Source organism: Babylonia areolata, chromosome 2 (genome assembly GCF_041734735.1).
Source record: "Babylonia areolata isolate BAREFJ2019XMU chromosome 2, ASM4173473v1, whole genome shotgun sequence".
Taxonomy (NCBI): domain Eukaryota; kingdom Metazoa; phylum Mollusca; class Gastropoda; order Neogastropoda; family Buccinidae; genus Babylonia; species Babylonia areolata.
In genome coordinates, this window is record NC_134877.1 from 65,284,800 (window position 1) to 65,310,029 (window position 25,230).

The following is a 25,230-nucleotide window of genomic DNA, read 5'->3' on the forward strand; positions in this document are numbered from 1 at the left end:
CCACAATGTAAACGTGATCAGCAGAAAATGACAACTTTCTATTCGTTAACAACACTATTCCTTCGTGATATCACTACACCGTGACACTGAACCTGTCATGGCACTGGCCTGTGTATGATAAACTACCGTTGAAAGCCCTCCACTTTTTGCACGCCACTCCATGTCAGATAATGTACTGGTCATGAATTGGTAATGGTCAGTCAGTCATGTGATGCACCATAATGCCCTCCTCCTAAGTGACAAAGCCAAATCTACTTTGATGTGCTGCCCATACACAATTGATCTATTATTATTATTATTACAGATTTATGTGAGTGAAATTCGGTCTGCCCTCCTGTTCTCTCCGGGGTAGCGCATCGCCACAGTACAACGCCATCCATATATTTTTGTCTTATTTCTGTCTGCATGGCTATTTGTTTTGCTATCAGAGTGGAAAAATATAGTAGTATTATGCCAGGAACAATCCTTTTATTGCTGTGGATTCTTTTTCCTGCGATAAGTGCATTCTGCAAAAGGGGATCTGTTTATCGTCTCAAGCGAATAATCAATACAAGCGGATGAATTAATCAAAGAATTATGTAATTTCAGACAATGGAATCTGCTATGGGATCGACAGTATCGAAAGCTCTGAACTGGGTTCAATAAAAACGAAAAGAAAACCTAAACTAACCAGATTGTTCGCTGAAACCCAGACAAATTCGGTTGTCTTTTTTTTTTTCTGCATGTCTAGTACTCGAGTTTGTTACATCCGTTCGCATCAGCTTGCTAATTGCGTAATATTTTCAAAGCAAGGTCTGCACTAAATCAATTAACATAAATAGTAGGCAATTGTGTTGGTGTGAGTTGGGGGAGGGGTGGGGGAGGAAGAGGAGGAGGAGAAGGAATAGGGTTTGGGTTGGGGGGTGGGGATGGGGGTACCTATTAGTCTCAACCCAAATACTGTTCCGTTATACAACAGGGGGAAAAAAATCAATACAAGCATGGGACACAAGCCTAATGGACGCGTCTGTACAAAGCGCTTTCCGAGCTGTAACAACCGGTTCCGCAGGGACGTGAACAGGATCGTCGCCCAGGTCTTTGTCCGTCGGCACCGCTGAGAGATGACCTTCAGTAAATAATGCATCATCAGCAATGGCTCACTGATCCCAATCCACAGCCGGAGCCTGGCTTTCACTAACATATAAAAAAAATAAACAAAAAAACAGAAGAAAAAAAAAAGAAAAAAAGAAAAGAAAAGAAAAGAAAAAAAAAAGAGAGAAAAGGCCCATCAAATATGCATTTGTCTTTGGCCAGCATTTATGGAATTGCAGCAAGCTAGCGGTCGGCGTGCGCGCAAAGGGGAAATTGCCCAACAAACTTGGCAACACCAGCAAAAACAGTGCCAACGAGGGTGGTGAGAATCCAAGCCCGCTGAGAACGGCCACGTTCAAAATGGGGCAAGGGGGGATAGTTTGTTGTTGAACGGGGACGGAGAGGAGGGTGGGGACAGGAATGGATGTGCGGAGGAGAGGGTGGAAGAGAGGGTGAGGTGGTCTTTATTCCACGCCCGGAGAAAATTGGAATGATAAATTATTAAACACTGGAGCCAATTTTTTCTTTCTTTTCCTGCCAACTCCATTTGTCTCTCCCCTTCCCCCCCCCCTTTTGTCTCTGTGACACACACACACACACACACACACACAATTACCGCTCTATTCCCACCTCACGATTTCTCTCTCTACTCTACCAGCTACCCCACACCCCTCTGTCTCCCTCTCTCTACCGTTCCACTTCCCCAGCCTCGGCGCCAGCATGATCAAAAGGTATCGACTTCTTCTGTGCTGGTTTACAGAAAATCAAACGGAAGGTTCTATGGTCTCCCCACTCTTTCACTGCACTCTAGTTTTCTAGGTAACGTCAGACTCTATTCTTCATTGCGTGTAAGCAGTGGGTGAACTTTGTGTTTGCGTGTGTGTGTGTGTGCGCGTGTGTGTGTACGCGCGCGCGTGCCTGTGCCGTGTCGACGCTTAATCATTCACACTGCACGCGCTAACTCTAGAACGACAAAAGGCAATCCATACTTAACAGTTTAATTGTCCAAGTCATGGATATGAGACAGGTTTATTGCAAGATACTAAACATCAGATACATTGATCACATCACCGGTGAACAAGTGTGCCAAAACCCATCAAAGCACATAGGACTTGTATGAAAATCTACAGACACTAAACTACGATGGTAACAATATCCAACGGCCTTGCTTAAACATTTCTCAACGGAACTGTCGAGGGAGGGAGACATAGGGGTAGACAGAAAAGGATAGACTGACAACACTGCAGAATGGATAGGAAAACCTTTTGGCACAAACCCTGTCTATGACACAAAACCGATAAACCTGGAGGACTCGGGTAGCGCCCAAATGACTCTTCAAGCCAGAAGAAGAAGGAAAAGAAGAAGTGTTAATTGTATTTATCTCCTTTTCTGTCCAGTGCCAGCTAACAGGAAGTGGCGCAGACTTCCGTCAGTCTTTCCAGCCTCACCCGCTATACGGTGATCTCGAACAAGTGTCTTGACAGTTGGACGGTGTCCTCAAACAAGCGTCGTGGTCAGTTCTATACAATGTCCTCAAATGGACGTCTTCAAACCGGCATTCTCTTCCTATCTTCTTGACATGGTGCACGTTGATGAATTAACTCGAATGTTTGGGTTTAAGTATGCGCGTGCACTCGAGCGGTCCAGAAAAGACACTAACTCTCTATAATCAATCTTTTTTCTTTTCCTTTCTTTTTTTTACCTATTACTTTTTTCATAATTTATTGATTTTTTTGGTTTTGTTTTTTGATTGCTATAAAACGTGTTTGGGGGGTGGGGGGAGGGAGAACAGGAGGGAGAGAGACACACACACAGAGTGTTTCAGTGCCCAGCAACAACTGCATCAACTGTAGGCTTCGTCTCAATGTCTCTCCCTGCCCCCCAACTTTCAACGCAGATGCCGATTATCAACCGGCGTGTTTATACGACCCATGTAAACACCAAACCAAACTTGAGACAAATTTTAAAAACCGTCCTTGTGAATCATGCCATACAAGCGTTAAGATCGTAAGCCCCGCCACTTCCCTCACCTCCTAAAGCCTATACAATGAAAAGAAAATAAGCTTGTGGAGCAAAGAAAAGATTGAGAAAAAAGTATACATCGCACGGTTAACATTTCAGCGGATGGTGGAGAGAAGATAGCCCTGAAGGAGGGGAAAGGGCAAGATGGAAAGGGGCCTGTAAAGAATAATGGCTCATGAATATGTCTGGCTAAAAGATAACTTCAACGAAAAATAATAGATGTATCAAACAAAACAGGGCACGTACACATGCATGCACATGCGACAAGAACGCGCGTGCCTACGCACAGACACAGACACACACGTTATTTCCCCAATGATCAAAACATCATAAAGGGAGAGGGTAAATCGTATTACATGGCATTATGGAGAAATGGTATTACTGGGGATCATTTCAACTAATAACTTCCAATGCGAACGATTCCATTGTGCAGAATTCCTATCTTAGTTGGGTCTTTATTGACCGAAAAAAACATACAAAACTTTTTTTCCCTTCATTTATGCGTTTATTCGTTCACTTCATTCTTTCATCCATTCATTCACGTCATCTCTTTATCCATTTTGTTCTTACACTTCAGAACTTCCCTCCGCCTAACCAAACGTACCAGAGAACCGCTCTCAATGCTCTAAACCCTCCCTTCAATTCCATCCTCACCCTCCCTAAAGTTTTCAACTTCCAGGATTTAAAAAAAAAAACAGGAAAAAAAAAATAAAAATTAACAAAAAATAAAAAAGAGAGAGAGAGAAAGTTACGGCAGACGATTTCGACACCCACCCCCTTCCTCCTCAGGTCCCTCCTGGCCTACCCCGTATCGATTTTCCCCACTGCCATATGTACGATATATATCATGCGGGATAGGCCCCACAACACAATGACATTATGCAAGCTATGGGCTAAGTATCAGCATGACCACACACGCGCGCGCGCACACAAACACACACATACACAGGACGTCCAGGGTACTCCAGAGACCCAGAGGACACGTCGCTAACCTTGAAGACTTGAACGCAGTGGCTATACATAACCATCCCCACCTTTCTCATACCCGCTACCCCATGGCCTACACTGTGTTTCCACTAACCTACAACAGTCAGACTGTATTCTGATTGGACAAGACGGGCGAGCGCATGTGGGAACAACCTCAAGCGTGCGTACACATGCGCAAGGACACTGTACCGAAACATGCACACATTTGTGTATGTCACTGCTTGGCTGTATCCGCGCGCGCGCGCGCGCGTGCATGTGTGTGTGTGTGTGTGTGTGTGTGTGTGTGTGTGTGTGTGTGTGTGTGTGTGTGTGTCGCGCGCGCGACTGTGCGAGCGTATGCATCCACACTTTATATGTACAAGTGTTAATCATCAATGGTGAACTGCACAAAAATGTCAAAAAATGTTCATGGTATTCACCACATGCCTTTTAACATGGCATTTCAACCAGAAGAGGGAAGGGGTGGGGGAATACTTGAGAAAACAAAGAAAAAAGAAAAAGAAAGAAAAAATATTATTGAAAAGAATTCCAAGCAAAAACCATACACTCTAAAAATTCTACAAACCCAAAAGCTTTTACAAGAAACTGTACAAGAGAAAAAGTTGAAGAGCAAAACCAAACGAAAGATAAAGTAGCAAAACGAGGTACTATACAAAAGAAATGGTTGGGTGGACGGGGACAGAGCAGCCGCTGGTCTAGAACAATCACTGCACACTTCTCTACAGAGGTTGGTTTAAAAAAAAAAAAAAAAAAAAAAAAAAAAGTGAGATGAATAAGAATCAGATAAATACGTAAAAAAAAAAATAAAAAATAAAAAAAAAAAGGGGGGGGAATGATAGATAACTTTGATCAAACCAAGAAGGGACGAAAAGGTGTATAAAAATGGGTAGGAAATTAAATGTAATGGAACAAACAAACAAAAAAAACAAAAAACAAAAAAACAAACAAAAAAAAAAAAAGGGGGAGAAAGAGAAAGGCGGGAGGGGGTAGAGAGAATATCAGAGAGAGAGACAGAGAGAGAGAGAGAGGAGGGGGTGGGGGACTTGCAATAATATTTTCTGAGGAATGTTCGGGTTCGGTTTGTTCTAATCGATTTAGGTTCAGAAAGAGAACCACCAATCATTTGTCCTAACTGATTCAGGTTCCGAAAGAGAACTAACACTCATTCATTTGTCATCTCCAACGGAAGAGCTCAATTATGCGTTGGAAGGGAACTTGGGAGGTACTGTGGGAACCTACAGAATTTTTTTTTTTTTACTGTCTCTAAAAGAGAAAATTGTCGAAACATTTGATAAAAAGGTGACAAATTGAGAAACGAATTTAAAAAAAGAAAAAAAAGAAATATAAAAAAAGAAAAAAAAAAGTGGGGTGTGGGGAGGTTTCATGCAAAACTGTTGTCATCCATCAATGGTGAGTGGCTATCTGACATATATATATGTATATATATATATAAATACCTGGGCCTGGCTGAAATCTTTCCAGTTCAAACATGGACTGTTACGTTGTCAAAACTAAATAGGGCCAGTTCCCCTTTACAGAGTTTCCCATTACCCTTCCATCCGTTACTCCCTCCTTTCCCTGGGCCTACAAGATCTTTCCATCATGTAAATGATGCCTGTGCTCCAAGCTGCACTGCACTCATTTCCTATCAGCCCTATCAATATGGTGCACCTGGTCTTTCCTAGATTCTGACCAATGCTGTCTTAAAAAAAAATACATACACAAATAAATCAAAACAAAACCTTACATATGCATGACTTGATTAAAAAGATTCGGGTCCGACTGGAATGGTAATAAAGTGTTCAAGGCAGACTGGAAATCTGGACCACATGCAGTCTAACAGTGGTAGGGCGTGAGTTAAAACAGCAAATGTGAAGCATATATATGTCCATCTGGCCAGCATTCATATCTCACTCTGTGTGAGAAATATGCAAAAAGTACTCCTGTGGATTAAAAGATATTTTGATGTACCAAAAAATATAAAAAGCTTGCGACAAATTTGCAAAAAAAAAAGAAAAAAAAAAGGGTATTAGGTGAATAACAAAATTTTTTTTCAAGAAAAAAAAAGTAAAAGAAAAAATAGAAGGAAAAAAAAAAAACAAGAAAAGGAATATTGGTTCATTGAACTACTGAAAAAAAGAAAAAAATATAAAGAGAAGGTTAAAAAAAAAAAAAAATCAAGGAAGAAAGAAAAAATTCATACTATGCTTTAGAGCAGCTCTTTCCCTGCCTGCCTTTCTACATGGCCGATGTCCACGGAAGGCCTGTGTTCAGCAGAGAAGCACAAAAGGAAACATTTATTGCTTGATTTCTCAAAGCCTTCCTGTCCCATTCAAACAACACCATCATTATGACGTCCATTTTTTTTTTTACATCCACCCCCACCCCCCTCCCCCAACCCCCAATCGCCTAAGCACCGAGACTTCTAATTCTCCGATTCATGCACATTAACTTCTGTTGGGCTCAGTAATATCGAACTCACTTTGAACCTTTTGTATGCGCCTGCGAGTCCCATTTCCCCCCACATGCAGTTCCACCACCACCACCCTCCACCTCTCTCTTGTCAAGTACAAGAGAAAGTCTCAGCTAAACAATATCTTTTTTCAATGGCGTGTCTAGAGGCTTCAACGTGTGGATCTGAAAAAAAAATGAGTGGAGTGAAGGGGAAAGAGGGAGGGAGGGAGAATTTGTGAGCGAGTTTGCGGGTGAGAGGGATGGGAAGAAGAGAGAGTATGTGTGTGTGCGTGGAGGGTCGGGGTGGGGGGTGGGGGGAGGGGCGGGCACGCGCGCATGTGCGAATGCGCATGATTTCATGCACATACGTGCGCACACTTTCGCATATAAGACAACACAAAAGAGTGAGGATGTTAATCCATTTGTGCGTGCATGCGCATAGACGCTGAAAACGGAATCAGCCATGGCTCTATCATATACAATCCTTCCTACCCCATACAATCCCTTAAAAAAAACCCAACCCCCCCCCAAAAAAAAGCAACAACATCAAAGCAGATTAAAATTATCTTGAAAAAAAAGATGAAAAAAAAAAGAAGACAGACAAAAAGGGTTGTGGGGGTGGCGAATGGTGTGGTGTATAAAAACCCATGTGACAACTGCTCCCTTAATGGACAAAGTAAGGGAGCAGAGAGGAAAGATCACAGGGCCAGCAGAGACACACGGGAGAGAAGGATGGGGGGTGTGGGGAGGGTTGGGGGGCAGGGGCGAGGAGAGCTGAGAAGGCCGAGGGGCCAGACCTGCCAAGTGGTAGAGAAGAAAAACATAATCCAATAAATCGAGGGCAAAAAACGCGAGAAAGGGGGGGAAAATATGTTTCCGATGAGCCTGGCCACTCGCGCCGGCAAGCTCTGTCAAGCAGGAAAGCGGAGAGAAAGTGAATTACTCCCTAAGAAGCCTCCCACCCTTCTCCACTTCCCCTTCAAAATCAATAACGTTCCAATTCCCCCTCACCCACCAACCAACCCCAACCCATCCCCCTTTCTTTCTCCTACCACCCCACCCACCCCCACCTTCCCCTCCATACCCATACACTCAGCCAGCCTGCCACTGCAGATGTTGGAGTTCAAGTGTTTTCTGCGATGTATGAACGGACAGCCGAGTAAATGGTATTCGATTTTTTTCCCCGTTCTTTTTTTTCTTTCTTCCCCTCCCCCCTTCCCTTCCCTATCCACACCAAAGAATTTTGACATGTCTCCTCTTCCTCCCTCTCCCCCCCCCCCCACCCCCCTTCTCCCAGCCTCCCTACACCAATTGACAATTCAACTGTCACGATACGAAACCAGCATCCAAGAAAAATCCACCTTCTCCTAATCATGGCCAATGTTCAACTTGCAGCGTCACACAGAGAAGTGAGAGAGAAAGGGATGAAAGAGAAAGGGGAGGAAAGGTGTGTGAGAGTTGGGGTGAGGGGGGTGGGGTGGGGTGAGGAAGGGAATTCCGACGATGAAAACTGGTTCAATGGAAATTCAATATCAATGTGAATGGCGAGAAAACTGAATCAAGCTGCTCGTGTCAGTTCCCCCCTTCCTCGCCAACTTTTCAATCCATCAACTACACACGCGCTCGCTTGCTTGCGTGGGTGCGTTGGTGTGTGTGTGTGTGTGTGTGTGTGTGTGTGTGTGTGTGTTTGCGTGCGCGCACGCTCGCGCATGTGTGTGCGAGTGTGCGTGTGTGTGCCTGCCTGTCTGTCCGAGTCTGCGAGAGCGAGTGAGCGCGTGCGCAAGCACGTGTGCGTGTGTGTGAGTGAATTAGAGAAAACAACAGAGAGACGTGGTGGCGCGAAAAGTGTCACGTTTACAAAGTGAGGAAGAGAGGTGTAGTCACGTATGTTAACACAATAATCGATACCAGTTGTCAAGGGGAGGGGTTGGGGATGGGGGTGGGTGGGGGGGTGGGAGGGAAGCCGGGGGGGAGGAGGCGGAGGTGGTGGAAGGAACACGGTGGAAGGTGCCAGACCACTGCACCACTCCCTCTCTCCCCTTCCCCCTCTATCCCTTGGTCTCATCCACCTCCCACCCCCACCCCACCACCATCCCGCTCCCGTAGCCCCTACCGACAAACCAGTGTTGCGTAACCAACCAGTCCTCCTTGCTCCCGCAACATCCCTGCCGCGCTCCGGTCGTCCGCATCGAACCTCGACAAATTCTAATCAATTTCAACTCCGTTCTGATGTTACTGGCGGTGCACTGCTTGCTTTCTTTTTCATCCCCCCCCCCCCCCCCCCCCCCCCCCCCCCCCCCCCCCCCCCCCCCCCCCCCCGGATTCTTCCTTCCTTTAATGTCAACTCTTGTTTTGATGTTACAAACGAAACACTTCCCCGCCATTTTTTTTTCCCTGTAACGATTGCGGGAGCGCGTGCGAGTGAAAGACCGTGTATGTGTATGCTCGTACAAGCGTTTTTTTTTTGTTTTTGTTTTTAATAATTTTTGTCCATGCCTCTGCGCGCGTCCTCTGCACGTATGCATGTGTGCTTGCTGGTCAATAACAACAGTCGAATGCTAACGTGCTTGTAGTGGTTTATCTAAACGTGTGCTGCACGTGAACACCTAAAAGTAATCATAAGACCTGATGCCTTTGAAGGTTCTCTGTTGTGTTTCTGGACCATACCTTATCTCCTCGAAATGAAGTCAATGATTATGTGTGTATGACAACTCAATGTGCACATAACACAACACACATGCGTGTACACACACACGCAATTAGATACGTAAACAAACAGGACAGCATAAGACAACCCAAATCTACGAAGAGAAGAGCTCACAATCTTGCAGACGATGCACAAAAAACATAAAACACACTCTAATACGTGATACACATTCAACCGAGACAACGCAGCCAGATAGATGATGACCTGTTACAAAGAACGCGAGCTTAATAAACGGAAAGAGTTGCCGAAGAAATAGTTTGAAATTAACTATTATTAAACATATCAAGCTGAGCTATGTGGGTGTGTGGCGGTAAAACTAGATTTGAATGGCAAACAAGGAACAGGAAGTAATCTCACAGCCAATGCAGAGAGTGCGACTCGAGAAAAACTAAAGACTACGCGAGTACGCTGAGTTATCCTGCTCTTAGGCATCTTGAGAAAGAAGATGATGAATGGAATAGTTTCGGTACTATTCCAGACAGCACTGCGGGTAGGTTTGAGATGTACATTCTGGCCATAATGGTCCATGCTGTGGTCGTTTTGCTCATGCCTGGAGGTGTTTTGCAACAAGAAAAAGTTATATGCTTACCCAAACCGTGCATGAACTATGAGGATAGGGAACGATCAGACAGAGAGAGAGAGAGGGGGGGGGAAGCCTGGGGGGGAGGGGGGGGGACGGAAACGGAGATGGAACAGCAGCCAATCTGATTCGGTGTTTTCACGTCTGTCATCATCTCTTGACAGATTTTTTCCCCTCCCCCCCCCCCCCCCCCCCCCTCCCCCAAATTCCCTCCGAAAATCATCTGCTGGATGACGAGTTAGTTACAATCAGATTTCACAACGACACCCGACTCCGGGCGATAAGGCCGACAGGGGAATAAGCCATCCCAAGACAGTTGGGGGCTTGTGGGGGTGGGTGTTAGGGGCGGGCATTGGGGAACAACTACCACACCACCACAATGACAACACATCAACTGATTAAGATGGGGCAGCAAAAATGCGAACTGTTTCAATTTGGGCGCCCGGAAATCGAACTCGCAACCTTTGGAATGCCCACGCTCAACCAACTTGAGCTCTGCAAGCATCAGGATATGGTGGGGGGAAAAAACAACAATAAAACAAACTGATCGTCTCCCTTTAAAAAACAAAACAAAAAACCCAACGAAATCTGGCCATCTCCTTGCAAGCTGACCTGCTACCCAGCACAAAAGCTAGCCTTGCACACGCAGCATGCAGGGGGGGCCGAACACCTCAGCTTCTTCCTTCTCCGCTTCTCCCACCTTCTTCCCATCACATGCTGCACCACAACCTGCCAGTCCCTCGTTGCAGGGACCTGGTCAAACAGTGCGTGCCTGGCCCCGCTCCCTCCCGTCTGACGTGGGGCCTTTGTTGTTGTCGCTGCAAAGAGCTCCCGCAGACCTCCCCGCTCGTGAGCTCCCATAGCCTGGGGGACCCGCCCTTCTCAGACTCACTCTCTCCACCCCTCACCCTACCCCCATGCACTCATTCCTTCCTTCCCCCTTTCTTGACATGCTCAGCAGCCTGTCCCGTCTTACGACCCCAGAGGCAAGCAAACCTAGCACCTTCACCTCCCCAATACCGGCGGCATCGGAACAAGGGAACGTCCGCCAGGGGGTGGGGGGAGGGGGGGGGCACGTGTCCGAGATCTGAACATGGCTTCAGTTCACAGTCTGCTCTGTTACCAGCGCTCTTTTGTTGTGTGAATGAGCAACACAGACCACCACAGTGAACAAAACCCATTTGCGACAACAGCAACACGGACACTTGCTAGCACCCAAATTTGAATTTTCCCAGGAAACTGAAGTCTGGCAATTTGGCTGCGTGGACACACACGCACACAAAAATTATAGAACAAAAAAACAACAAAAAACCCCAAAAAAGAATTAATAAAAACAAAAAAACGAATAAACAGAAGATGGGAGTGCGAAGACACGAGAAGCAGCCTATCGAGCAACATGTCCCAAAAGAACCCGAGCCGCCCACATGGAATTCTACAATTCCAACATTCTTTCTTTCTTTTTTTCTTTGTTTTCCTCTCTCTCTCTCTCTCTCTCTCTCTCTCTCTCTCCATCGCTGCGTCCAGCGCGAGCTACAGGCGGATCGTGTACTGGGGTGCCCAAATCAGGAGGCCAGCCGTCTTGGCAACCCCCTCTGCTTCCTCATCAGACTAAAAGCAAGCGGCTGGAAAACGCTTGTGGAGGAAGGGTAGGGAGGAGAGAGAGAGAGAGAAGCAGGGGGAGGGGAAGTATAAGGGGTGGGGAGGGGGGGTGGGAGGGGAAGCGCATCCCAATTTCCATCCAACTTTTATTTCCCCTGTGCCCGGGCCCCGCATCCAGAGGTCCCGTATTATGACAAGCACAGTGGTCAAATTGATTACTCTGTGAGCACCATCAGAACGCTGGGGCACAAATGGAAAGGGTGGGTGGGGTGGGGTGGGGTAGAGGAGGGGTTTGGGGACTGCACTTCAGGCCCCACGACAGAGACAAAGCGCCGAAGCCTGACCAACCGCGGCTGTACCACCGGCTGGCTTTGTAACTCTTGTGCATTTAACAGAGTGGGGTCTGGCGGATGGCGTTCCGGCGAAAGATCACCGGCCCTGACAATGGTCCGTGAAAGGGCAAAGGGTCGGGGGGCTGTCTGCACAAGTACCCACCGTTTTGTGCATCATCCATCAAGGAACGTCGAAACAGAATTTTACCTCCACCCCACCCCGGCCGCCTGGAAACGCCGTAATCATCTTGACTGCACACTTTTCCCCTTTCGAAACCACCCCCTCTTATGCAAATTGTCAGGAACACACGTCCAAAGTCTCCCAAGTTTCTTCGTTCACATTTCATCATCTACCTCGACTATCCCCCTTTGCCCACCTACTAAATAAACGCCCCAAGAAGCATGGTTCCTGGCTAGACCCCAAAGAGACGAAGTGAACGAGGAGCAGGCCACTTGATTTATCCCTCATCTCAAGCTCTTCCGACATCCCCTCCATAGACAGGGCCGGAGACAGTGGGGCAGCCAGTAAAACACCATCTGACAAGCCGCCCAATAACCAGCTTAGAGGCGGAATAAAACAAGACCCATGTTTAAGACTCGCCAGCACACACGGCATCGATGCAACAGACAAATCCATAAATCAATGGCGTTTCCTTTACACCACCTAGCATCCTAAATGTTTGCTTCTGCCGGGAATACATTGATCAGCCGCGTCTGTTTCTCTCGCGCCTACCCCTGCGCCCAGTTAAATGGATGAAAGATGTTCTCCCCCTTGCTAAGGATCGCAGCACTGTTTTTTTTTCCTGGATAGTTTGGCGAACACAGACCCCCCATCCGATTTATGTTCAGCGACAGCCCAGCCACTCGGCAGTAAAGTGTGAGCATGTCAGAAGCACTTCGTCACGACCATGCCGGGGCCACCTCCAGTGAAAGAACAAATCAACATTGTCCGCGGGCCCGGCTCCTGGGGCGGATAATTGTCTCTAACTCGGCTGCGAGATGCTCCTTTTCTTCTCCGGAAAGCCCGTATGATCAACTTAGCTGGCCCCTTAGTCTGGAGGGGAGGAGATCAGGATCCGTATTTATACTTGTCAATCTGATGGCCAGAAATCATCACTGGAATTGTAGATCAACCACGTTCCTTCAGTAGCCAACATTTTTTTTTTTTTTTTTTTTTTTTTTTAAACACCCCCTCACCTTACACCCGCTCGCTACTCTCTATCCCAGCCCTCATCCCCCAACATTTTTCTTTTCTTCTTAATCAAAAATTACGCACCAAGCTGAAAGCAAACAACGATTTATTTTGTTGGAACCTATATAAATAAAGCTGATTAGTTGAAACAGAGCTCACTATCCCACAGACTTCAGTTGTTTAGTATGGGTGGCTGGCTCTGTAAATTTTAACAGTGTAAAACTAAGTAACCCAAGTACATATATCCCTCCCCCTCTTTTCCTCAAACTGAAGCCAGCGCATGGTTGAAGGCGTCAACCCCTTCAAAATAAAATTCTTTTACCTGTGAATTCCTAAAATTCCAGAACTAATTTTTTCCGGGTTTCGCCATGTGACCTTGATCTCTCACAGCCTGACTAGAGAGTAGAATTTATGCGTAGGTCAGGCATCCCCACCCCCCAAGTTTCCCATTTTCATCGCAGATGTAGAATCGCATACACGGATCAGTCCCCACGCTTTGAGAGTGAAACTCTACCCTTTGAGTTTCAAATCGGAATGTTGCTCTCACCATGCTCCGTCTTTGAATCAAAACGGAAGCAGATTGGATACAAGACCCAACCCCTATCACATATGACTCACATAGCAGCATGTTATTACGCACTCAGGGCGACGTTTTCTCGTTTTGATTCCTGATGCTGACCTTGACCATGGTAGAAATTGTCACTATAACCATTCACGTGCAGACGAGATGCGAGACCGATTACACCTACAAACCTTTTCTAATTATGTATCCTTTCACTTTTCATCCCTGATCGCGAGTCTCCACTACGATTTTGGCTGAAACAGTCTATAACAAATTTAAACTTATACAAAACTGCCAAGTTTGTTTTTATGGTCAACCATAACGTGCACATACACGCAGACAGTTTTACACGCACGCATGCACAAAGATGCTTTCACGAACGTGCGCACGCGCACAAGCTGAAAACCGATTCACGATGATAAAAAATGTCTGAAATCCCTGAAAAAATAAATGGTTGACAATGGGGGCGGAGCATGCCGTCCCTCATAAGACAGAGGGAGGGAGGAGAGTGGCAGAGACATTAGGAAGGGGAAGGAGGTGGGGGCGGTGGATGGCAAGGGGGCACCAGGGCATCAAGAACGTGGAAAAAGGGGAAAAGGGGGGGGGGGTGGAGGAGGAGGAGGAAGAAGACAGCTGACGACCTTGCCTGGCCCGGGAAGGACTCAGACACGGGGATCCACGGTCTGAGACCGGGGCCACCTCGCCGGCTATCCCCTCTGACAGGGGATGGAAAACAGCCGCCATCTCCAGAGGCCAGACCTCCCATTTTGCCCCGCTCCCTGCTCTCCGCGGGGACCTCCGCATCCCACGACCCATCACCAACACACGTCCATACCCCTCACCACTTCCCTCTCTCTCTCTCTCGCCGACCACCGCACCATCCCCCACCCCACCCCACCCCAATTCCTCCGAACTAACATTTTTCTCTCCCTCCCCCCTTCTCCCTCTCACACCCCCAGGAGGCTTGGAATAGTACGCTTATCACCTTTCTGTTCAGGGCCAGCAACCCTCCTCCCCTTTCTTTCCCCTCCCCAGCTTCCCACCCACCATCCGCCTCCTCCCCAACTTAATTCCTCAATACTTCCCTAATCACCACCTGGCTACCATTATGAAGTAACACGCTCTCATCATGACATTGACAAAGTCGCTGGGAGAGGGAAGAGAGAAGAGTATGGTGTGGACAAGGGGAGAGGCAGATGGGAAAAGGATGGGAGGAGGAAAGGGGATTGGGGGGAAGGGGTGAGTGTGTGTGTGTGTGGGGGGGGGGGGGGGGGGGGCGGGGCGCGGTTGTGGAGAGCGTGGGGGTGGCGGGGGAAAGGGTCACACATCAGTGTGTGTTGGGGAGGGGAGAAAGGGGGGGGGGGGGGGCAAAAGAGACTGAAAGAAACAGCAGACCGACTCTCACTTCACCACCACCACCACCACCCCCCCTCCTTCCCCCCGCCCCATTCCCCCTCAGAGCCTCACATCGATGCGGACTGTAGAGCTGGCAGTTTGATTTAAAGAAAAAGTTGGACATTTAATTCTGGTCCAGACGATGAATTCTTTCATTTCCGTGTTCTAGTCTACCGCTGTCGCGCTTGTCTCTTTTATCATTGGAATTGCGGTCGCAGATGGTGCCGAGAATGGGAGACGATGAAAGCGATAGACTGCGCACCCGTCGGGGAAAGGAGTATCTTGAGGTGCTTTTCACGACCCCTTCCAGCGGTCTCCCACTACTACTAACTACTGCTGGTACCGCCGTCGCGGCTTTTTCCCCGTGACCGTCTTCAGACGGACGGCATGGATGCAACTCGGCCATTCCTCGGAATGTGGAATGTTGGTGGAGGCCAGGCAGTTATACAAATAGTCTCCTGGTAACGGACGGAGATTCTAGAGGGGTGGAGGCGCTTGGGGGTATCGTCACACTGTGCAACCATCAAGGGGAAAAAAAAAGAAAAAAAAGAGTAAAGCTCTAACAGACCCCACGTCACGGGCCGCCGCTTATAAAGCACGGGGGTGGGGTGGGGCGGACGGGGAGCGGGGGGCTGAAAGTTACTGCAATCTGCACCGATTTGTGGTGTGGGGAAGAAAAAGAAGAAGAAGAAAAAAGGATCCACAAGATACTCCATCTCTTGGGAGGCAATACGGCAGATTAAGGCAGAGAGCTAGGAGTGGGGTGTTGGGGGGAGAGATGTGGGGGAATGGATGTTGTGGTTGGGGTGATGAGGGATTTGGGGAAGGGGGGGGGGGGGGGCTGGGAGGGGCAGAGGGAGGGGTGATGGAAGGGATACAGATGTCGATTTCCAATCTACAAAGAGGGTGCAGGCCGAGATCAACTCTCCCAAGATGACAAGACTGGGGAGGAAGCAAAGAGCCAAGAAAACCCTGACGCTGCAAATTTCAAGCAGGGTCGGCCTCAGTTGCCTCTCTGATCGGCAAGGAAAGGTCTGCACAAGCTCTCTCCGCATTCTCCAGAGAGGCGAGCGTGCAAAACGTGCTTGCTCCGTGCAGGATACAAGACAAGGCTCAGGCCAACGACACCCCCTTTTCCAGTCTTGCCGTTGGTGGCCCTCAAGGCCTACGAGGAGGAGGAGAAAAAGAAAGAAAATCTAAACGATGCCTGAAAAGGACACGTGAAAGAAAGTTTCCATCACATTAAAATATCTTTTATATATATGAGAGAGAGAAAGAGAGGGAAGGAAGTAAGTCAGGGCACAGAATGAATTCGAGATTCCAAGGACAAAAGAACATGGCGGACGACGAGCCCACGGGTATGTAGACTCGGGAACATGACGTTCTTTCAGTCCTGTTTCAGGGAGGGAAAAAAACACTGAACCAAGGTCAGAGGAGAGGGGGCACTGATGGGAGAGATGTTGTTTTTTGTTGGTTTTTTTAAATCAAGATTCCATACCACCCCACCACCCCAGAAGGAATGTAAGGGAGTTCATTCAGATATCCCTTCAATTGAAACAAAATTAATCATCCCAAACCGCTACCCCCCCCCCCCGGCTCTCTTTTTTCGTCTCTCTCAAGGCGGTTATTTCCATTCTAAGCATCTAATTCCACCATCCGTAAAAAATAAATAAATAAATTTTAAAAAAATAAATAAATAAGCGAGATAAAAATGGTTTTCACGTATCATGTCCTTTAATTGGGGAGGGGGGAGGGGGGGGGGGGGGCAGTAAATAACTAAACCTATAGAAAGTGACGCTGCCCAGAGAAAGGCGATGAGAGGGGGCAGGGAGTGTGTGAGTGAGTTATGGAGTGAATGACGGAGAGATGAGCAAGGGATGGAGCGTGCGAGCACGAAGGAAAGGGTATCAACTTTAAAACAAAATTTAAAAAAAATAATTAAAAAAAGTGGGGTGGGGTGGGGGGGACGGGGGGTCAGGGCGGAGAGAAAGAAGAGAAAAATAACAACAAAAAAATACTCGCCCAATCTAATCGACAAGCATCAGAGCGAGAAAAGCTGTGAAAGAGCACCGCGCCCATTTCAGGCCGCAATCTGCCTTCCTCCACTGTCTGGCGCCATGACAAGGATGGGAGGGGGGGACGGAGGTGGAAGAGGGGAGAGAGAGAGAGAGAGAGAGAGAGAGGGGGGGGGGGGGGGGAGAGAATGGTGTGGTGGTGGTGGTAGGGAGCTATTGGCAGGCCCATCATAGGCCACTCAATTCACCCCACAGCGTCCTCACCCCAGCCACCACACCACACGTAATGGCCGCTTTGCATGGATGACCATCTCGCGCCGGGCAGGGCTCAAAAGCTTGGAAGGCCAATACCTAACTTAACCGTTCTCTCTCCTCTCCCATGACCTTCCAGCCCCACCACATCACTACACCCCTCCCCTACCCCCTTCGGCTTCCACCCATCCCAACTTTCCTTCCCCGCCTGTTCCCCTCCTGACTGAATTCAATAAGCCAACCACCAACTCCCAACAACGAACTGTTGATGGGGTTTGGGGGTGGGGTGGGGGGGGGGGATGTGCCAGCATTCATATCCTATCTTAAATTTATAATCAATTCATCCCGACAACGTCCCCAAAATCCTTACACCATCTTCTGTATTTTTCAACTGCTTAAAGGAATGACCCGCACATGCCCACATGCTATTTATATTAAAAAAAAAAAAAAAAAAAAAAAGGAAAGGAAAAAAAGTCCGAAAAAAAGCACAGAGGGGCGGACAAGAAGAGGCCTTTAACACATCGAGTCTGTCTTTTAACGGTGGTGGTGGTGGAAATGTTCATGTGAAGAAAAGTGTGTGCCAGCAACACGTCTTACAGGAATGTTTAAAAAAAAAACAACAACACACACACACACACACAAACAACAACAAAACAAGTCATGTTCTATTATTCCTGTCACAATATTTCAATCGTCCCTGTCTTCCACAGAACATGAGAAAGAAAAGAAAAAAGAAAGGCAATGCAATGTATACTTACGACACTTCGCCAAATCCGTTAAATGCCTCTCTCAGCTGCGACTGTTCTATTTCTGGGCTGAGGTCCCCTACAAAGATATGGTGATGCTCTGCAACAAAGAAACACACAGAAATACACTTCACATGGAACTCCATAACACAAGCTCATATTAGATCGAAGTTACATCACGATGGTTTCAATTTTATTCCACACATAACTGGAAAGCATGCACAATGATGGAAATCAAGCGGTTTCCCACTCCCCGACTTCTGACACTGTTATACCATAACTGCATAAAGAATCTATTCCGCACTGTTAAAGCACATCGTAATTACATAAAGAATATAATATGTCATAATGGCGAAGAACTGATACCACACTTTTAACAATGATACATCATAATTATGCTTACGTATCTATCTCGAACTTATGAAAAAAGGACCTTCGCTTTCTATAGGGTTCGTTGAATCGTTCACAACACAACAGAAACCTCATGGTCACTGGTGCTGCACCGTCTTCCGATACCGTAGTGTGTGGCCTGTGATCTGACAGCACCAAGTCAGCAAACCTGAATCAATCTTATCTCCACTGTTCTCATTTTCTTACTTTCCTCCAGTTGTAGAACGGAGCTAGCGGCTTACTACCCTACCGTCGTGACTGGAGAAAATGTAACCATACACGCGAGAAATCAAGGCTGCTGACTTCCAGCGCAGCTTTCGTGAATGTACCGTGATTTAACACTATGGTTCTATATAATAAATACCACACTCCGTCGTGCTGGGACTATATATATACAATAAAGAATAAACAATAAAATACCTAACCAATGTTGCAATTAATTTGTTTTCTTTTATCGTCTCCCTGTTGCCATTGATGTGTTACGGTGGCAATTAAGCGAAAGATAGTCTTTATTCCAGCGCTGCCTTGCGTGAAATTACCTCCCTTTACTCAGCTGACAGGATTTGATGAACGCTGAACACCAAGCCAGAAAAGGCTTAGATCCGGGGGGGGGGGGGGGACGACGACGACGACAAACACTTGATTACCGCAGTCTGAATTGTATTTGAACAAGTCACCACTATTGTCACTTCCTTTCTTGGCTGTAGCTTCTAAAAGCATATAACAAGATAAGTTTATTCACAAAAAGAAATGGGAACAAGTACAGGTTGGACGGTCTCTATTATAATAGGACGGGTCTCGGGGGTGGAGACCAAATTTCCTCTGAAATGCCGACTGCATTGTTTTAAGCGGTCAACCTTTACCTCACCACAGGAATAACATGCATCAGCGTCAAGAGTCGTTTGTGTTGCTTTTGTTTCATGTCTTGTTTCCTTGAGTTTACTTTTCAGTGTCTGGTCACACGCACAGAATACTTTACAAGACGACATTGCAATTTTCCCAAAACCTAAATGTAGGAAAAGCTGAACTAGGTCTCGATGGCTGTCTAAATCAACAAAACCTAATTCGACATATATAAACAATTCAACATGCCCCAACTAAACCCGACTGCCCTTCTATTTGAAGTGAGCCTGTCTTCATAAGTATGATGTTTAACAGCAGAACAGTGTTGTTTCCAACATGATCAGTAGTACGGTAGCTCTGTGTCGATTTCCTTAAAAGAGCTTTTCTGTGACGAATAGGCAGCCAGGAAGTCTCCATCTTGATCAGAACAACTTTGAAGGGGGAAAGTGTGAGAAATGTGAATACCCAATATTTTGTTTACTCGTTTTTGTTTCAAAGTCTGAAAATCCGATTATGTCTCGAGCGAAAAAGAAGGGAAGGAAAAATTAAAAAGGAAAGAAACAAGAGGCCTCGCAAGACTTGATCACTAAAAACATTTTTCTTCTTAGGCAAGGCAGTCCACTTATCCAAACTATGGTCCCAGATTCTGGTTTGACATGGTTCGGTTGGTTTGTTCCCTCTTCATAAATGTCGGCATTTCTCTACACCGGATTGCTCAAGCACCTACGCTCGCTTAGGTTTGCACATTTCTTTACAAACAAGATTCGTCTCATCCCATGACGGCCCCTTTTGTATAGAGTATGAAGTCCCAAACCGACCTCGTTCAGTCTGAGCAAGCGGAAGAAACCCCCCCCCCCCCCCCCCACACACACACCCCTCACCCCCCCCCCCTCCAGCCCCACCACCATCAGTTCCTATGAAGTGCATCCCCGGTGACAACCAAATCAATTTCCCAGTGCATGGTTCTGACCAGCCATACAATTCCTTATCAGCAAAATACATGGTTGAAAGTGAAAAAGTTTTCTTTCTTTGCTTTTTTCTTTTTTTACTGCCACACTGGTCTCTAGCAGAGTTAGTTTTCTTTCGCCAAGTTGTCTTTTGGACCCCCCTCCCCCCATTCCACCCCCAAAATCCCATGGACTGATATTTACTAGCAAGGCACAGTTTACACGATCGCCCTTTGCATTTTGCTTGCTCGCGCATCAATCACAAAGTCATACATGATCCTGTCCGCGCGAGAACGACCATGAAACAATAATAGGAACACACAAGCGATAAAGTCGTACCAAACGATTTGGTTTTACTGTCTGTGTGATTCAAGTAAACACAGAAGATGATTTAAGTAACCGACCTTGATGCAATGTTAAAAAGAAAATGATAATATTTCATAATGTAATATCTACAGAGTACTTATTTTCTTCTGTCTTTCTGGGGTGGCGGGTGGGAGGTGGTTGTTTTTCCATAATATATTCACCGACACCACTTAAGCTATGCAACTGATGGAGACACCATCCCCTATTTCTACCACAATTCCTCCTCCTCTCTGGATACCTATCTATCCCTCCATTTTCTTCCATGCGTTCTAAAACTAACGTTCTTTGACAGCAATATTTGTCCGTGTGTATCTATAACATTACAAAACGCTGACATCATTCAGTGATACACGGTAACAAGACTGAGCAAGTCAAGTCTTTCCATTCCATCACTTGGGGACAAACGTCATCAGCCTGTAGTTAACTGAGGTCCAGCAGTATCACAGCAGACCCCGAGAAAACAAGAAAGAGAACCCCAACGATAAAGCAAATTATCGTTATCAACAACCAGATTACTACTGCACAAGCACATCCGGCTATAGAGAAATGCAACCTCACAATTACCGACTATTTCCGCATTCTCACAGGAGCTCGTGTGACACAGTGCAGAGAGATGACATTGTTTTTTCGGTCATTTATCTTCACCCCCTCCCCTTCACACCCCATCTCCCACTTCCGACGTCGCACGCTCCCCCCACACCCACCCCCCTCCTCCTCCTACACACACACACACATCTTCATTTGCCTACTGTCGAGAACAGGAAAAAAAAAAAAACAATTAAGATAAATGTTCCACAAGAATTAGATCAATTTTAGACATGCTTCTTATATTATCACACACATATATCAAGTCTTGTTGATCGCGTTTGCTTCCCCAGCATATCCATTCTGAATAATTCCGGGGGGAAGCTGCGCTCTTGGGGGAAACGTGGAAACCAATAAGGAATAATTTGTAACAAAAGAAGCACAGAAGAAAACATCTCTCACTGAAGCTGTTTATTTTCAGTGCAATAACTGTCGATCATTCCGGATTTTCTTTATTATTAATTTTCATTGTTTCAGCCTCCTGGGAGCAGATGCACCAGACAATAGATTTTTGTTTTCTTAGCTTCCCTTGCACCATTCCTTAAGAGAGAGAGAGAGAGAGAGAGAGAGGAGAGGAGTGTGTGCACACACATGCATCATGTTTTAAATGAAAATATGTATATAAAAAAAAAATCAAATTTAAAGAAAATTTAAAAACCACCTAAAATACAAGGAAGATGTAAACACACTCGCTCCCGATCTCTCTCAACCCAAACTCCCCTCCCAATCTACGCCACAGGGTGGGGTGGGGGGGGTTTGGAGGGGGCCGGAAAGAGAGAGAGAAGAGAGAGAGAGAGAGAACAGATAGAGACACAGAGAAACAAGCATGCACCAGTTAACACAGTAATTCGGAATTATGAACAGATAAAATGGGATCAAATGAAATGGGAAGGGGGGTAGGGGGGGAATCAAGAAAAGCACCAGCACAGAATCATCATGGGGATGGATAAAGTACCTTTGGGAAATTGATAAAACAAGACAAGCCTTTGTGACCAGACGCGAAGAGGAATATGCTTAAAAAAAATAATTAAAAAATAAAAAAAAGTAAGAAAAACCCGTCTGAAAACACTTGAAAAATGATGTAGAATTACACCACGTAAAAGCGAGTGCAGGTCACTTTGCCCCATCTCTATTTTCCAGGTGGCCCATAGCCCAAGTCTATTAAATACTTAGAAATTAGATCTGCATCCTTTAACAGGCTGAGACAGATCTGGAGGGCCGATGCCCTAACAAGTTGCACAAGTCTGCATTTCTGTGCATGGAACTAAAGAATCAATGGGCATTTCTGCAAACTTCCAGTAATCCACCAAAATGTAAGTCGTTTTGGAGAGATCCTAGGAAACAAAAACCCCACCCGTTATGATAATGTTGTCATAGATTTATACCATCAAATCATATTCTGACAATAGATCCCTGCAATGAGCATTTTGGCGACAGTGACTGGAATCAGTGTCTGCAGAAGGTTGGTCTTTGATTCGTTCAAATCATTTATTCAGTAATTATCTAGTTGCTGAAAACACCGGTTCAGCATCATTATTGATAAAACATTAAAACTGCATACACAACTTCCTCGGTACAGTAAATGAGCAAAGAAATATTGGCTCCGGTTGTTCAGAATACAGATCGGACAGAAAGATCAGAAACAGGCAAGAATGCGGCTCTGTTGATTTTGCCTGCAGCTGAATCAACTGGAAACACTTTTGACTGTTCCAGTACCCCCCTAACATGCTACTAACTCCATTTCAGTCTTTTCAGCTCGCTCAAAACAAGAAGCGAAAGAGGGAAGGTGGTGTGAAAAGGAATGGCTCTGTCTGGAGGTAAAACCGAAAGCAGTCCATAAAGATCTTAAAGAGGTATAGGGGAACAGACTATGTGGAAGAATCGCTCTTTCAAATGCACAGATGACAGAAACTGAAAGCAACGTGCAAAAACCGAGTCGAAGACGTGCAGTACACATGCATTGTGTACATGTGGTCATCTTCCTGTACAAAATGAGAAAAAAGCAAGCAGCATTGGCACTGGAGAAGAATAAAAAAGAAAAAAAAAAAGAAAGAAAAAGAAAAAAGGGTGGTGATGGGGAGAGAGAGATGACGAGAGAGAAAGAGAGGGAGGGAGTGGGTGGTGGTGGTGGGGAGACAGATGAGACCTGTCTGGCATTCTGTACTTCCCCAAACTTATCCATACTCTTCAACATGCATGCCCACCTCACTACTGAGTATTCCGCTTTCAGGATCTAAAATCGGGAACGCAGTTTCAGGAATGCAAAGACATGTCTAAAAAGCACCATTTTGGTGTTACGATTTCAATGGAAATCCAAACCAGACCAGTATTAAGAATTTGGGACAATTCGATTTTCACTTCTTGAACCCCCCCCCCCCCCCCCACACACACACACACGCGATGTTTCATGAACGCAGCCGATTTGACTTATTTTCGGGAACATAATATGCGATTGGCATGTTTACTTGGGTGGGTGGGCGAATCTATCCCCATGGTTAACGTCCTTACTGTCTCTCCTCCTCCGGTCTCTTCACGCTTTTTCCTACATATCCAATCCAACCTTGAGCATCCCCTTCCCTTCTCTTTCAGGAGTACACATCCTTGCTCCTAACCTTACACTGATCAACTCGCCTCGCCTTCCCTCCTCCCCCATTGCTGGACTGAACCAAAGCTAATACTCCCTGGGTATTGAAGTCACTTCTCGACAACCCCCCCATCCTCAGCCATCGTAATACTCTCGCTGACATCTACAACTGTGTACAAGCAAGCCACGTTCCTGGTCATAATGAACAAGGCTCATCTGACCACCTGTGCTGCTACCTCGCAATTGCTCGTGCATGAGAGCCAACCCCAACTTAGCCTCGAATGGGATATCTCAAAGTGAACAACAACGACGACGGTAATTATTTTGAAGGGTACATTTTAAACACACATACACACATATACACACAATCCCTACTCAAATGAACACGATTACTAGTCGAACATATGTATGTACATGTTTAAAAAAAAACTGCGTAACAACAAAGGCCCCAAATGCACACGAGATCAGCAGCAACATGACAACACACCAACAGTCACTTGTGAAGCATCAGATTCAAAACAATATAACACAACTCTCTGCATAATCTTAGACAAAACATACCACCAGACTGTTTGATGCCATGGAAATGAGTTTTTAGTTCACTGCCAATATAAGGAGGCCACAAAAACAGAGGACCACGCGGGCCACAACAACAGACCACGCGCACACGCACGCAAGCACACACACACATTCTAGGACTCTTCGATTTTTCTTTGTCACATTCCTCCCATCTAGGCCACACAATTGGAGAAGATGGGGTTCATGTTATGAACAGATAATGGGCTTGAAAGGCTGGTCGTCGCCCCCCTCCCGTCAGCGTTTCATTTATTAAAGTCAAGTAAACCCAAACCGCAACAAGACAAAAACGCACTATACGCCCCTCCCTCTCTTTCTCTCTCCCCGCCCCTCTATCCCCCAACTCTAGAACTGCCAGAAACATCACCCAGACTCCATAGTCTCCAGAGGTTTACGGATGCCTACTTTACTACTACTACGACGACGACGACTACTACTGCCCCCCCCCCCCCCCCACCCCCCAACTTACTAAAAAGCTGCGACAGAGACCTATCTTATCTACCAACCAACATTACACCCCAAGCCCCGCCCACTGCCCCCATGACAGAAAAGACAACTCTCCAACAACCGGTGACCCCCATCTGGGTGATGTATGGATGTGCCTGTCTCCTTCCTGGATTACCTATGGGCGGGAGGGACGGAGGGTAGGAGACGACTGGGCTGTGGGGTTATTAGGGGGGTCGGGGGTGGGGATGGGGATGGGGTCGTGGGAAGGGGGGTGGGGGCGCTGAAGTGGTATGGAATTCATTAACCCAGGACAGCCATCACTCAAACGTCCCCAAACATGTCAACCGCTCGCCCTTCTTCTACCTCCCTCCCCACACACTGCTTCGTACAATACATACATACATACATCATCCCCATCACGTGCCATTCACGGCTCCCACCATAACATCATCATTGACTGACTCATCAAATCATTATCCCCACTCATCATCATCCATCCTGCCACAGGCTCTAGACAGAAACTCTTAATCATTATTGTGTAAAACAAATAACTGAATGACTGAATGGCGTGGGAACTA

General features: G+C 46.4%; 1 protein-coding gene across 7 annotated transcripts in view; it reads right to left on the reverse strand.

The window, feature by feature from the left end:
* The window catches only part of LOC143276358 (nucleolysin TIAR-like), a 242,667-nt gene that overhangs the window by 35,446 nt on the left and 181,991 nt on the right, over positions 1–25,230 (reverse strand). For all 7 annotated transcript variants that reach the window (XR_013053572.1, XM_076580858.1, XM_076580843.1 and 4 more), the window contains one exon: positions 17,927–18,014. Coding sequence is in view for 6 of the 7 variants with exons in the window: in XM_076580858.1 (XP_076436973.1) it covers positions 17,927–18,014 (88 nt within the window). In the remaining variant the exon portion in view is untranslated. The remainder of the gene's footprint in view (positions 1–17,926; positions 18,015–25,230) is intronic.